Here is a 12,278-nt window from a genome sequence, read left to right as displayed (position 1 = left end):
GTTTTTTTTTTTAAAGAGAGAGAGAGAATTTTTAATATTTATTTTTTAGTTTTTGGCAGACACAACATCTTTGTATGTGGTGCTGAGGATCGAACCCGGGCTGCCAGGCCAGCACACTACCGCTTGAGCCACATCCCCAGCCCTGACCATTTGTATTTTTTAAGAAGTGTCTGTTTAATTCTTTCAGCTAGTATTTATTAAGTATCTACTGTGTGTGATGTAAGAAGATAATTCGGGGAAAACACTCTGAGTGGCTTCTGTCTTGAAACCATTGAAGCATCAGCCTAAGCATCTGTTCTCTGTGATTTGATTTAGTATTTTGTTTTCATTCTACAAATATTAAGATGCCTTCAGTTTCATTGTTAAAATTAAATATATGTTGGAAAAAAGAAAATTAAAAGTTTGAGATGAGATCTTTCCCAGTCTCATCTTCATCATTTTGGATTATCAAAGTTTTCACTTCTGCAAATAATTACAGTATTCATTTAGAAAGAGCCTCAGGTAAAGTCATGAGTCTCGAATTTTACTTTATTTTTATTTTTATTTTTATTATTCAGACAGTATATCTAGATCTTTTAAGACCTGTGGAGGATTGTATGGTTTTAGGAGACACTTACATCTTCTCAGTGCCCGTATTCTTAGCATGTGGTTCCTCAGACCTGTATTATTAGCATCTCCTGGGATCTTGTTAGGCATGTAGATTCTTAGGCGCCCTCTAGACCTACTCAATCAGAAACTGTGGGGGTTGGGTCTGGCACTGTGTTTTAACAAGCCCTTCAGGTGATTCTGATGCATACTAGAGTTTGAGGACCGTGGTATAATAAATGTTAAAGGTTCAAAGTAGCATGATCCCACAAATCAGTCAAACAGCATTAATTATTAGCCTTGTAAGCCCGCCTCCTTTTCAGTCACGAATTGGATTGGTTCACTAAGGCTAGGCTATAAAGTTATTTGCTAGGTTGATTGCCACATATTGACTTTGGGTTGTTTGTATTTCTCTGAACCTGTCACAACTATAATGATTTGCCAGGACACTTAATAGGAACAGGCTGTGATTCCCCCCCATCCCCCCCCCCCAACTACAGTTTTCTGAGTCATGGATGGCTGGGTCCTGGATAGGTTTCTCCAAGTATGGGGCATGTTGTTTATGTTCTTTTAACACAGGAGAGTCATTGTTGGATCACAGGGACCTTCAGGGGCATTTAGTCCACCTCCAGATTGGTTTACCTATAGGGAATTGGGCCCTTTGAGATTGTGCCTTGCTTGCAATGGCGTAGGAAGGTATAGTTGAGGCAGGAATTTAGGTCTCCTGCCTCCCTCCATTGCATGGGGATTCTCACAGGAACCAGCACCTTGCTTTGTGCCTGCAGGACTTTTCCTTTCCTACTGAGAGTTTTCCTTTTTATTTAAAGGAGAAGGGCAAATAGAGAAAAGCCAGGAAGTTCTCACTGAAACTAATAAAAGTGTCTAAAGAGAATAAAAAAATCAGTTTGAGAACTTTGGTATGGAGGAAATAACCTGACATTAACTGTTTTAATTATAGTTCTTGCATTGGGCTTATCAGTGTGGGAAGAGGGAGCACTTGAGCCTTACAGGGAAGTGGGACATGGGCAAGAAGATGACCCTCTTTCTGAATCTGCCTGTTCCGCCCACGGCCCAGTGAATGCTTATGTGATCCCAGCAGCTGTTATGGAAATGGTTTTGGGACTTAGGAAGAGACATGGGTCTTAGGCTCAGCACTACCATCAGCTAGTGGGGTGATGTCTATGAGGGGACTTCTTAATGTCCCTGGCCTCCACTTTCTGGTAAATGGGTGTGATAATGCCTACCCTGCCCCACCTGTGAGGACCAGTGTCAGGCAGTGGGAAGCAGAGTAGTAAAGAGCAGAGTAGTAAAGAACACAGTAGTTAAGAGCACAGTTTCTAGATCCAGACTCCTTAGGTTCATTAGTATAATAGTAACCAAGTCAGGTGCCCTCTGTGGAATACATAAAGTTAAATTAACAACTTTTTATAGTTGTTGTGAGGATAGAATTAATGTATGTATATTAGGATAGTAACTGGTATTTAGTAAGTACTACATTGTGTTTGCTACTATCATTGTCATTACTATTTTATAAACAGCATTATTTTAAAGGATGAGATAAGGTTTCTGTAAACATGTTCTCAGATTATTCCACTTCTTGGTGCAGTACTGGGCTAATGAAGGGTCCTTATGTAGTATGTCAGAGGACTTGCTCTGACATCCAGCTTGTACCTAGGCTCTCTGGGAAAAGAAGTTGATTTTGCTGTTGGGATGGGCAAGCCTATAGTCTCTGATACTGCACAGTTTATATATAAAATGTTGTGGCTAGAGAAACTCAAATGTGGGGACTTCCCAGTTTTGCTTTCAAGTATTTGTATATGTACATCTTAGGAGATGGACATCTTCATGGTCTCCAAGAATGGAGTTTTTGAACTTTGATTTCAATTGTTAGACTAAGTTTCTTTCTGTCTTTCCTGTCTAATTGTCTTTAGGATTAATGATATGCATTTTGGTGATGAAAATTCTGACTCTTAAAGCTAAAACAATTAAGAAACTGTAAGTTTCCGACAAGTGCATGGCAGACTGGGGTGGACTTTCCTGGCTGAAATCAGTGAAAGTTTCTACTAGTGCAGTTTCTTTTTTGAGTAGTCTGATTGATTTTATTATTATTTTTTAAAATACACAACAACAGTGGAATGCATTACAATCCTTATTACACATATAGAGCACAATTTTTCGTATCTATGTATATAAAGTATGTTTATGTCAATTTATGCCATTATACATGTACTTTTTTTTTGTAAGATAGTAGAGTGTATTTTGACATATTATGGATACATGGAGTATAACTTCCCATTCTTGTGGTTGTACATGATGTGGAGTTACATTGGTCATTTATTCATGTATGAACATAGGAAAGTTATGTTCAATTCATTCTACTGCCTTCCTGTTCTCATCCCCACTCCCTTCCCTTCATTCCCCTTTGTCTAATCCAATGCACTTCTTCTATTCTTCTCCCCACTCCTTATTATGTGTTAGCATTTACACATCAGATCCATACATCATTTGGCTTTTTTTTTTTTTTTTTGGATTGGCTTATTTCACTTAGCATGATAGTCTCCAGTTTCATCCATTTACCAGCAAATACCATAATTTCATTTCTTTATATGGCTGAATAATATTCCATTGTGTTTGTGTATACACACACACTCACACACACACACGCACACACACCACTTTTTCTTTATCCATTCATCTGTTGAAGAGCACCTAGGTTCGTTCCAGAGCTTTGCTATTGTGAATTGAGCTACTATAAACATTGATGTGGCTGTGTCACAGTAGTATGTTGATTTTAAGTCCTTTGGACGTGTACCGAGAAGTGGGATGACTGGGTCCAATAGTGGTTCCATTACAAGTTCTCTAGGAATCTCCATACTGCTTTCCAGGGTAGATGCATCAATTTGCAGTCCTCATTTTGTAAACTTCTGTTCTCCCTTCCTCTACAATCTCTATTCATGATTTACTCCCTTTTTATGAGCCCTTATAATTAGAGATTATGTTTTATTCATTAATATATATTCAAAAATTTCTCCTTTCCCCCCCTGGGTCCTAGGAGAGTGTATACTAGGCTTTCAATTTCTGTTTGTTGAATGGATATTATTGATGTTTCTGATTTTTTTTTTTTTGTGAAGTGTTTTAAACTTTCAGCTGAAGGCTAAGTAACTCCTAATATGGTGACCTAGTATCTACCTAGGTCTTCTAAACATTCATTTATAAATTCTTATATTACTCCATCTGAAGTATCCAAATCTCAAGATGGTTATGACATGCCATGTATGTTATAGCTTAAAGTGTCTTACTGTCTATCTCTGGGAGAGAGATCTAACAGCCAGGGATATAGAAACACAGAGAAATAAAAGCATATAACACCACAAAAGTAGTTCATGTGGGAAGACACTTGTGGAATGAATTTTTCTGCTTTTATGAATCTAGAAGCTAAAAGATAAACTGATTAAAACTTGAGGGGAAACCCAGATCAGATTAGATGTGGGGATCAATGTTGATGAGGATCTCATTTGGTGTTGAGGGTTATGATTAGTGACTAATTTCTGATATATGTATGTTTCTTGTTTTCAGCATTGCAGTGTCGAGATGGCTATGAACCCTGTGTTAATGAAGGAATTTGTGTTACTTATCACAATGGCACTGGCTACTGCAAGTAAGTTTTTCTCTTCACATATTTTCTTTTTATACAGTAGGATACTGGACAATATTTGGTTTTTTATTTTTAATATTTCTATGAAATGTTATTGGTTTTTAGACTTTGCTGATAGTTTTAGTGGGTGATGAATATAGAAGGATGTGGATGTCAGATAAATGGTCAATAAGAATTTTTTGCTATCTTACCATTATATTTTGCCTTATGAAAAAAGACTTCATAGAATGGAGACTATTAGAGAAAAGAAAGGGGATCAGGTGCAGAGGCAGGGAAGAAGAAGGGGAAAATGAGGCGTGAAATGAGAAAAATATGTTTATGAATGTATAGATATGCCACAATGAAGCCCATTGTTCTATGTAATTAATATGCATTAATAAAAAATTAAAAAATAAAAGGAATTTTTAGTGAGTGGCTAATTAATACATATTGAGTGTGTTCTCTTATATTTTTCAGTTTAAAACATAGCCTTAGAATCTCTTCTCATCTATGATTTTATTTTTAAGATAAACTCTAAATAGATAGTAACTTTAATTCTGCCCAGTGTAATATTATAATCATATGAAATTTTCCTCCTAGTATAAAAAAATCCAGTTCTGAAAGTGAGACTGTGAAGGAGGAAGATGTATAAGATGTATATGCTGTGACCCTTCATTAGCCCAATATATGCATGTGTAAGGTTGGGGCAGGGCTGTGAGTGGGCATCCTGTGGGGTTAAATCACTGCTGAGGAAGGAGGAGGGATAGGGCAGGCTGTTCCATCTAGTTTTTGACTCAAGAGCATTTCTTTTCTTTTTCTGCAGCCTTGTAGTCTCGCCTGACTTCCTTCCTTCCTTCCTTCCTTCCTTCCTTCCTTCCTTCCTTCTCTCCTTCCCTCTCTCCCTCCTTCCCTCCCTCCCTCCCTCCCTCATTACAATTTGCCAGACTTCTTGTTTTAGGAAAGCTGTGAGATAATTTCATAAACAGCTTCTTTATATTTTCTATAGATCTTTTTTTTAAAACCTTAACTGAAAAGTTTTGATAATAATGTATCATTCTATTTATTTCAGGGAAAATGTTGGAAAAATAAGATTTGATAATATTTGTCTTCTTTTTCTTCATATAATTGTAAAATTTTTGCCAATTGAGTCCATTCTGACATCAGGATCTAACTTTTTTAATGTCACATTTATATTTTTTTTCCCAAGTCAGAAACAGTTTTCTTTAACAAAGTGAAAATATTTTAAGCTGTGATGACAGTAAAGCTTAACAATAGTTTGTTTGGATTGAAATAAAGATAACATTGGAAATGAAAGATTTTATGTAACTGATTATGGGCTGCTCACTTGGTTTTTCTAGCTGGACAAAGAAAACATGTGGTGTATTCTCCTCTAAGAATGGAACTAGAACTGGAGATAATAAGGGAGGGAACTTAATACCTTAGAATTGGTCACTGAAATCTTGTTTAGTCTCTTAGAGGCATCTGGTGCCTTAGTTGCTTGCTTGCTTTGTTATTCAGTTCTGTTATTCAGTTGTCTTGTGCAGTGAACCCATTACATTGTGATTACTTGTTGATATGTTTTTTTTTTCTCACTAGATTATGAGGTCCTGATCTTAGGCATATTTCATGGTTAATAACTTGCACAGGACCGGCCATGTAGCTATTGCTTAACAGTGTGCTTCCTGAACTAAAAGCTCTTCAATTTATATGCCTCTTAACTGTTTTAAAAAATTAGATACTGGGGGCTGGAGTTGTGGCTTAGAGATAGAGTGCTTGCCTACCATGTGTGAGGCACTGGGTTTGGTCCTCAGCACCACATAAAAATATAGCTCAGTTGGTAGAGTGCTTGCCTTGCATGTACAAGGCCCTGGGATCAATCCCCAGCAGCACCAAAAAAAAAAAAAAAAAAAAAAAAAATTGTGTATAACTAAAAAATAAACATTAAAAAAAAAAAAGATACAGGTTCTCTCCTTTTATTTATTTTATTTGCTTTAGGTAGCATCCGGAATAGTAGTACCATACAGAGAGCCAAGTTATTTGGATATAATTTGATGTGGTGATTTATAGGTTCTTTTTTAAAAATATTTTTTAGTTGTAGATGAACACAATACCTTTATTTTTTAAATTTATTTTTATGGGGTGCTAAGGATCTCAGTGCCTCACACATGCTAGGCAAGTGCTCTATCACTGAGCTACAACCCCAGCCCTCACATAGGTTCTTAATGTTGGTCTATAGATTATGGTCTGCCATGGGGAGAGAAGATTTCTAGGGGAGAAAGCTCTGAGCACTTACCTGGAGAGGACAGTAAGGGTCACTTTTGTGAGGAAGCAGGTATGTGAGTTCTAGTCTCAGACTTTGTAAGCATGACCAGAGAGGCAAGGTACCTGGTATTTCCTATTGCTCAACAATGTGTTTCTTTCTTTTAAATATTTTTTAGTTGTTGATGGACCTTTATTTTAGTTATATATATGCGGTGCTGATTGAACCTAGTGCCTTACACACTCTACCACTGAGCCACAACCCCAGTCCCAACAATGTGTTTCTTGAAGTAAAAGATGTTCAATACATTTTCTGTGAGAAACACTACTCGGAAGCAGGGAACTTCCTTTGTGGCTAACAAAAATAGAGCTACCTAAATTCTGTCACTGGGCCTGTGTTAATTGTGATAGAATGGAATATTTATGGATATAAAGTTCTGGATGGGTCAGTCAGTCCCTCTGATATCTTCCAATCCTGCTCTGAGGGAAACAAGGTCCTTGATTGAGAAAGGGAGAATAAGAAAAAAAAATTGGTAAAGCCATCCTTCTCATCTGAGAAATCAATATGAAGAACTGAACTTGTAAAAAGAGTGTTTACTTCAGAAAAGGTAAGATCAGCCTTTTCAGGAGTGGCAAGGTCACCATCTGTACTCATAGGGAAAGCAAGAACTCACCACAGAGGCTGAGTTGGTGATTCCTTCACAGAATCTTAAGCAAAAGTAATGTGTACTTGGTATACTTTTCAATATATCTTAATCAACCTTGCTTTTTCTTTTTTTTCTTTCCTTCCCAGGGGAAAGAAGGTAAGCCGGCTTGTTCAGTAAATAATTTCACAAAATAGTAAATAAATATTAAAATATTTAGAAAGTTTATGAAAATTATATCAGGCATGCAGTGTATGTGATTATATTTTTATTCATGAGATTGCTCAGTGGATTAAGAAAATAAAGTTGAAGCCAATTTGTTTTTTGGAGGGTGGGAATTGGTAGAAAGTGATTTTTAAAACAGAAGATGTCTGACTACCTCTGAAGAGGGCATTGTGTTACTGACTCAGCTAAAACATAATGATTGTTTATAGAAATTACAGAAACCCTTGATAATATCACATTGACAGATGAGGGTAAGTACTTTTAAAGACTGGTTTTATGCAAAGCTCTACTGTTTTTTCTCACTGTTAGAAACTTAGCTACCCTGTCAGTGTGTGATCAGATTGTGATGCCAGACAAGGGGAATCTGTGTAATCTTGCATAAAACTCAATTATTGCTGCTAAATAGTTGCTGTCAGGTTTTAATAAACCCTCTCACTACACAGAGAGAAGGCATTTTATTCTCTCCCTTGTCCTACTGGGAGGTGTAAATATATAATTAAGTTTGGATGTCATTAATCACTTTCAAGTTGTTTGCTCCAGGCTTTCAAAAATAACCCACTCCAAATCCTATTTTGATTAAAAATCATGGGCAACTCAAGTTTGCTGAGCTGCTGGGGGTAGGTGAGGTTATGAATTATAAAGTTTATAAAATAAAGTTTATAAAATGTGTATTATAAAAACATTTATCAATTATTATTTAAAGTTTTTTTTCTTTCAGTCCTAAACATCTAGGTTGTCTGTGGCTATGTTTCTATCAACTTCTTCTCTTGACTAGGGGTTCAGTTGCTCTTTACTTTGAGTGTGCTTTAGTTTTTAATTATTGACTGGACATTGTGGTTGATGCATTTATAAGGTTTTTCTACTAAAGAATGTTGAATTTTGTTTCAGTAGGCAGTTCCATTCCTGAGAGATAACCTTGGAGGCTTAGTTTGAGAATAGGTTTGCTTCTCTTTCTAACAGGTGAAATCTTAGTCTTGAGATGTGGTCCTTATTTCTAAGGACCCTTCAGAGAGTTCTGTGGAAAGTGTGAGGGCTTGACCAAACCCTGGAGTGTTTATCAAGGCCCACTAATTTGGCAAGGCTCTAACCAGGAGCCTTCTGCCTGCTTTTTCACTCTTGAGTTTCTTGCTTCCTCTTGGGTTTCCTGAATCCCATTTGCTTCTGCATAGTGAATTGTTAAAGGATTTGAACAGAGTTCTATGCATACTTTGAGCTGCTTCTTCTTTGGTTGTCTTTTCCAGGACTTCTCTTCAAATTCAGCTGCTTTGACAGCTCCAGATGCCTCTGGCTCCCCATCCAGTAAAACATTCATTGTCTGCTTTCACTGTCTGTCTCCCTCTTGTGCTGCGTGGACCTGGAAATTACCTTCACAGGAAGGCTACATGGATGTGGATTTCCTGTGGTTTGCTTCTTTTTTGCACCCCACCCCCAAGCTCACAACCCATCCAATTTTCTGCCTACTTTGGGTTGCTCTCTGGTGTCATTAATATTTTGACCAGTGTTTATAATTGTTGTGAGCAAGAAGGTTAGTTTGATTTAAGTTACTTTCCCATTATTTTTAATGATGAAACTTGAAATTATAAAGAGGTCTTTTGGAATTTCCTACACACCACTTAGGAGGTATTTAGCACAGTGTTTGTGGAACAATAAAGAGACACTTGAGTTACCCAGCTTTTGTGGATGGGTGCTTGCCCCCAAGAATCTCTACTTTTTATCTACCTAAAATGACATTTTGAAGTGCATCATTATAAATATGAAATGTTATACAAGTTTGCATCACATTTTATCTAAAATCTGCTGTCTGTAATAAACACTGAACATTGACAGTCCTTGCCAGGATTAGGGATTAATGTCGGTAGTCTGGGCCTCCTAAATCCATCCAAGATAACTGGAGCCATTGCCTTTGCTATCCTCTTGACAAATTTAGCTATAGTAGTAGAGAGTAGAGACACTGGGCTCTCAGAACCCAGCATGCAGTGGAGGATGCATCATTGACATTTGGGTGGTGAAGGTGCTTCTCCAGAAAGGCATTTTCAGAAGTCATAGCTGACTCAAGTGTTTGCCCCTCTCAACAGATTCTCGTTATCACACTCAGTGCCGAGCAAGCAGTGTCATATCAAAGAAATCCACAGGGAGAACATTAAAAACTGTTAAACCACTTTCTCTTTCTTCTCTACTGACACTGATCCTGCCAGCCTGGGTCCTTCATTAGCTTACCCCTAGTTAGCATAAAAAATATGTATATACCTATACATACACACACACACACACATATGTGTATATTTTATATAAATAAATAAATAAGTATATAAATAAATATATATAAAATATTTCTCTAAGGTGGGTTGACACACTATGGCATATATATATATATATATATATATATATATATATATATATATATATATATATATATATATATGGTTGGTGGTGGTGGTGATGAGGAGACAGTTGCCTCGGTGCGAAATTTAGAGGTTTGTTAAAGAGCTCAGTAATCAATATCAATAATATTTTAATGTCATGGTTCAAAAAATCAAAATGAATGAAAAAACATTTTTTTTCGCCAAAAAAAAAAAATGGTGAAAAAACACCAACATTTTGAATAAGAGATGATCAGCATGACTGATTGTCTTCTTTTGCCCCAGGCTTAAGTGTAGTTTTTTTGGCACGGGTGAGTGATTAAGGCACCTGGTGACAAGCAGAGGACATAGGATTTTATGCCAGGTAGATTTGAGTTTGAGTCCTCATTCCTGCCAGCAATCAGATCTTTGGCAAGTTAATGACTATAATGTCAGCTAACATTTATTGAATACTCATTATATGCCAGGACCCATCCTCAGTTAGGCTCTTTAAATGTACTGCTTTAGTCCTTCTATGAGGCATAGTATGTAAACCTCTGTTTTACCAATGAACATGTGGAAGCTCAGAGAGGTTAAATAGTTTGCCCAAAAATGACGTCCAAAAGAGATAAGTCTTTTTACTGATCTGGGATGTGCTCTGGGAAAATGTGCTATCATTTTGAGTCTTAGTTTGCCTGTCAATAAAATGGGAACAAATTACATATTAAAGTAATAGTTCAAATAGTCTGAAAAGGAATTTTAAAACATTTGAAAATATATGAAAGATATTTTTTTTAAAAATCAGGAATATGATTAAAACTCTACTTTGTGTAGTTCTGATTTTGGGCAGAAAGTGTAGCACTAATTGGGCCTGAGTACTCACTCACTCATATAACACTGGGACCTTGCACCTACTTGTGGTTGCATGTGTGTGCTTGGACCAGGCTTGGCTAGTTCTGTTTCTGAGAAGTGGCCTTTGATTGGAAAGCTCTGTGCAATTACTAAAGATGAAAAGAAGAAGGCAGTGAAGGGGCAGATAGAGGACATTGTCTGTGAAAGTATTCTTCAGTAGAGAAAACCGAATTAAAAAACTTGAAATTTCTCCTTTTTTCCTGATTAAGGGTGAACAAGTCGAGACCAATTTTATGCAGCTATGATATTAAGACAGAACAAATTCAACAACTTGATATGTTCCTGTCAGCACAGAAGTTATAAGTTGGTAAACATGGCACCTCAGTTTGCTAGTGAGTTACAAATGTACATGGGTATGTCCTGTGAGGCCTTTTCTTTAGGACTTGAGAACAGTTGCGTTCCCAAGTGAGTCTTATTAACACGATGTCCTTTAAAAATCCCTCCACGTACATTGTGTCCCCGAGGGGTCTTTTAGAGGGGAATCTTGATCGACAGCTTCTTATCCACACATAGGAACAGAATTCCCATGCTGTTTTCAACTCATCTTTGTTCTTTAGATTGGAACCTTCATGTATTTCAGTGTTCAGTAGAGAAGTAGCAGGAAGTTCTGAAGCTCTGCCTGAATCTTTTTCCCCATCCTGGGTAACTGCCAGTAAGCTAAATCAATTAATTTTGGCCTGGAAACCTGGCATTAATAGATATGAGTTTAGCTTGACTTCTTTCAACACAGTCTCCAGGTTAACAATAATCCTATGTGAAGTTTCCTTCTTATTGTTCAATTGTGGCTTGTCAGCACCATTCATTTCATGTATGAATTTTTTTTTGTCCCTTCTCTTGGAAGCAGAATGGAAAATTATTTCTCTTTCAGGATTTAGAGAAGCTTAATTAAGTCCTTCATTTTAATTTTATCTATATGTGCTAGCAAAGGAGTAGGAGATATCAGAATACAATAAAAATGAAAACCTTGTAGACTTTATTTGTTAAGCTAGCATAAATGTGTGGGTATGATGGAGGTTTTTATTAAGCCTTCTTCTCAATGTCCAGTAGTAGGAATTTTGTAGGTAGGAGTGAAGTTTAGTATCTCTCCTACCTCCACTGTCATACGTGTGTGTCTGTATGAGTATGTATATGTGTGAGTACTATGTATGCTGTTTCCATATTTGTCCTGTTTTTCTGCCTTACATACTAATGTCAGGTAAATTGGAATTTTTCTTGGATTTCCCCAAATTTTCTAGAATCTATTTATTCACTATTAGTAACTATCACTAAGCATTTAGTCTCATATGTCTAAAATGGTTGCTGATTCTCAGACTAGTACCATTATCATTATTAATGCAATACCTTTGATTTAAAATGTTCTTCACCAAAGTAGTCTCCTACTTGATCGTTATGAAAGGGGCTTTAGGAAAGAAAAGTGAAAGTAAAGAACAAGAAAGTTATTTAAGTGACAGGTGGTATTACTCTGTGAACACATTGAACTGGAACATTTTGTCCAAATTTTTCCCCCCGAATAAATATGAAGAGAAGATTAGTGAGAAAATAGTGTGATTAGGTGTTTGTGTAGAACAGTGGTATTTAGAGTAATTCAGGCCAGTTTCCTGCAGTTACTCTCTCTATGACCCTGAATCCTGAATGCTGTAGGGTTAGATGGACTCTGAAGCACCATAGAATTCTCACTGT

The 12,278-nt window shown here is 36.7% G+C and overlaps 1 protein-coding gene across 2 annotated transcripts in view; it reads left to right on the top strand.

Moving 5' to 3' along the window:
- The window catches only part of Notch2 (notch receptor 2), a 154,165-nt gene that overhangs the window by 35,582 nt on the left and 106,305 nt on the right, over window positions 1-12,278 (top strand). For both annotated transcript variants that reach the window (XR_013091938.1, XM_076863227.1), the window contains exon 2: window positions 4,162-4,243. Coding sequence is in view for 1 of the 2 variants with exons in the window: in XM_076863227.1 (XP_076719342.1) it covers window positions 4,162-4,243 (82 nt within the window). In the remaining variant the exon portion in view is untranslated. The remainder of the gene's footprint in view (window positions 1-4,161; window positions 4,244-12,278) is intronic.

Source organism: Callospermophilus lateralis, chromosome 7 (genome assembly GCF_048772815.1).
Source record: "Callospermophilus lateralis isolate mCalLat2 chromosome 7, mCalLat2.hap1, whole genome shotgun sequence".
Lineage (NCBI taxonomy): Eukaryota > Metazoa > Chordata > Mammalia > Rodentia > Sciuridae > Callospermophilus > Callospermophilus lateralis.
The sequence above is the reverse complement of the archived record's forward strand: the minus strand, read 5'-3'. Positions and strand labels throughout refer to the sequence as shown.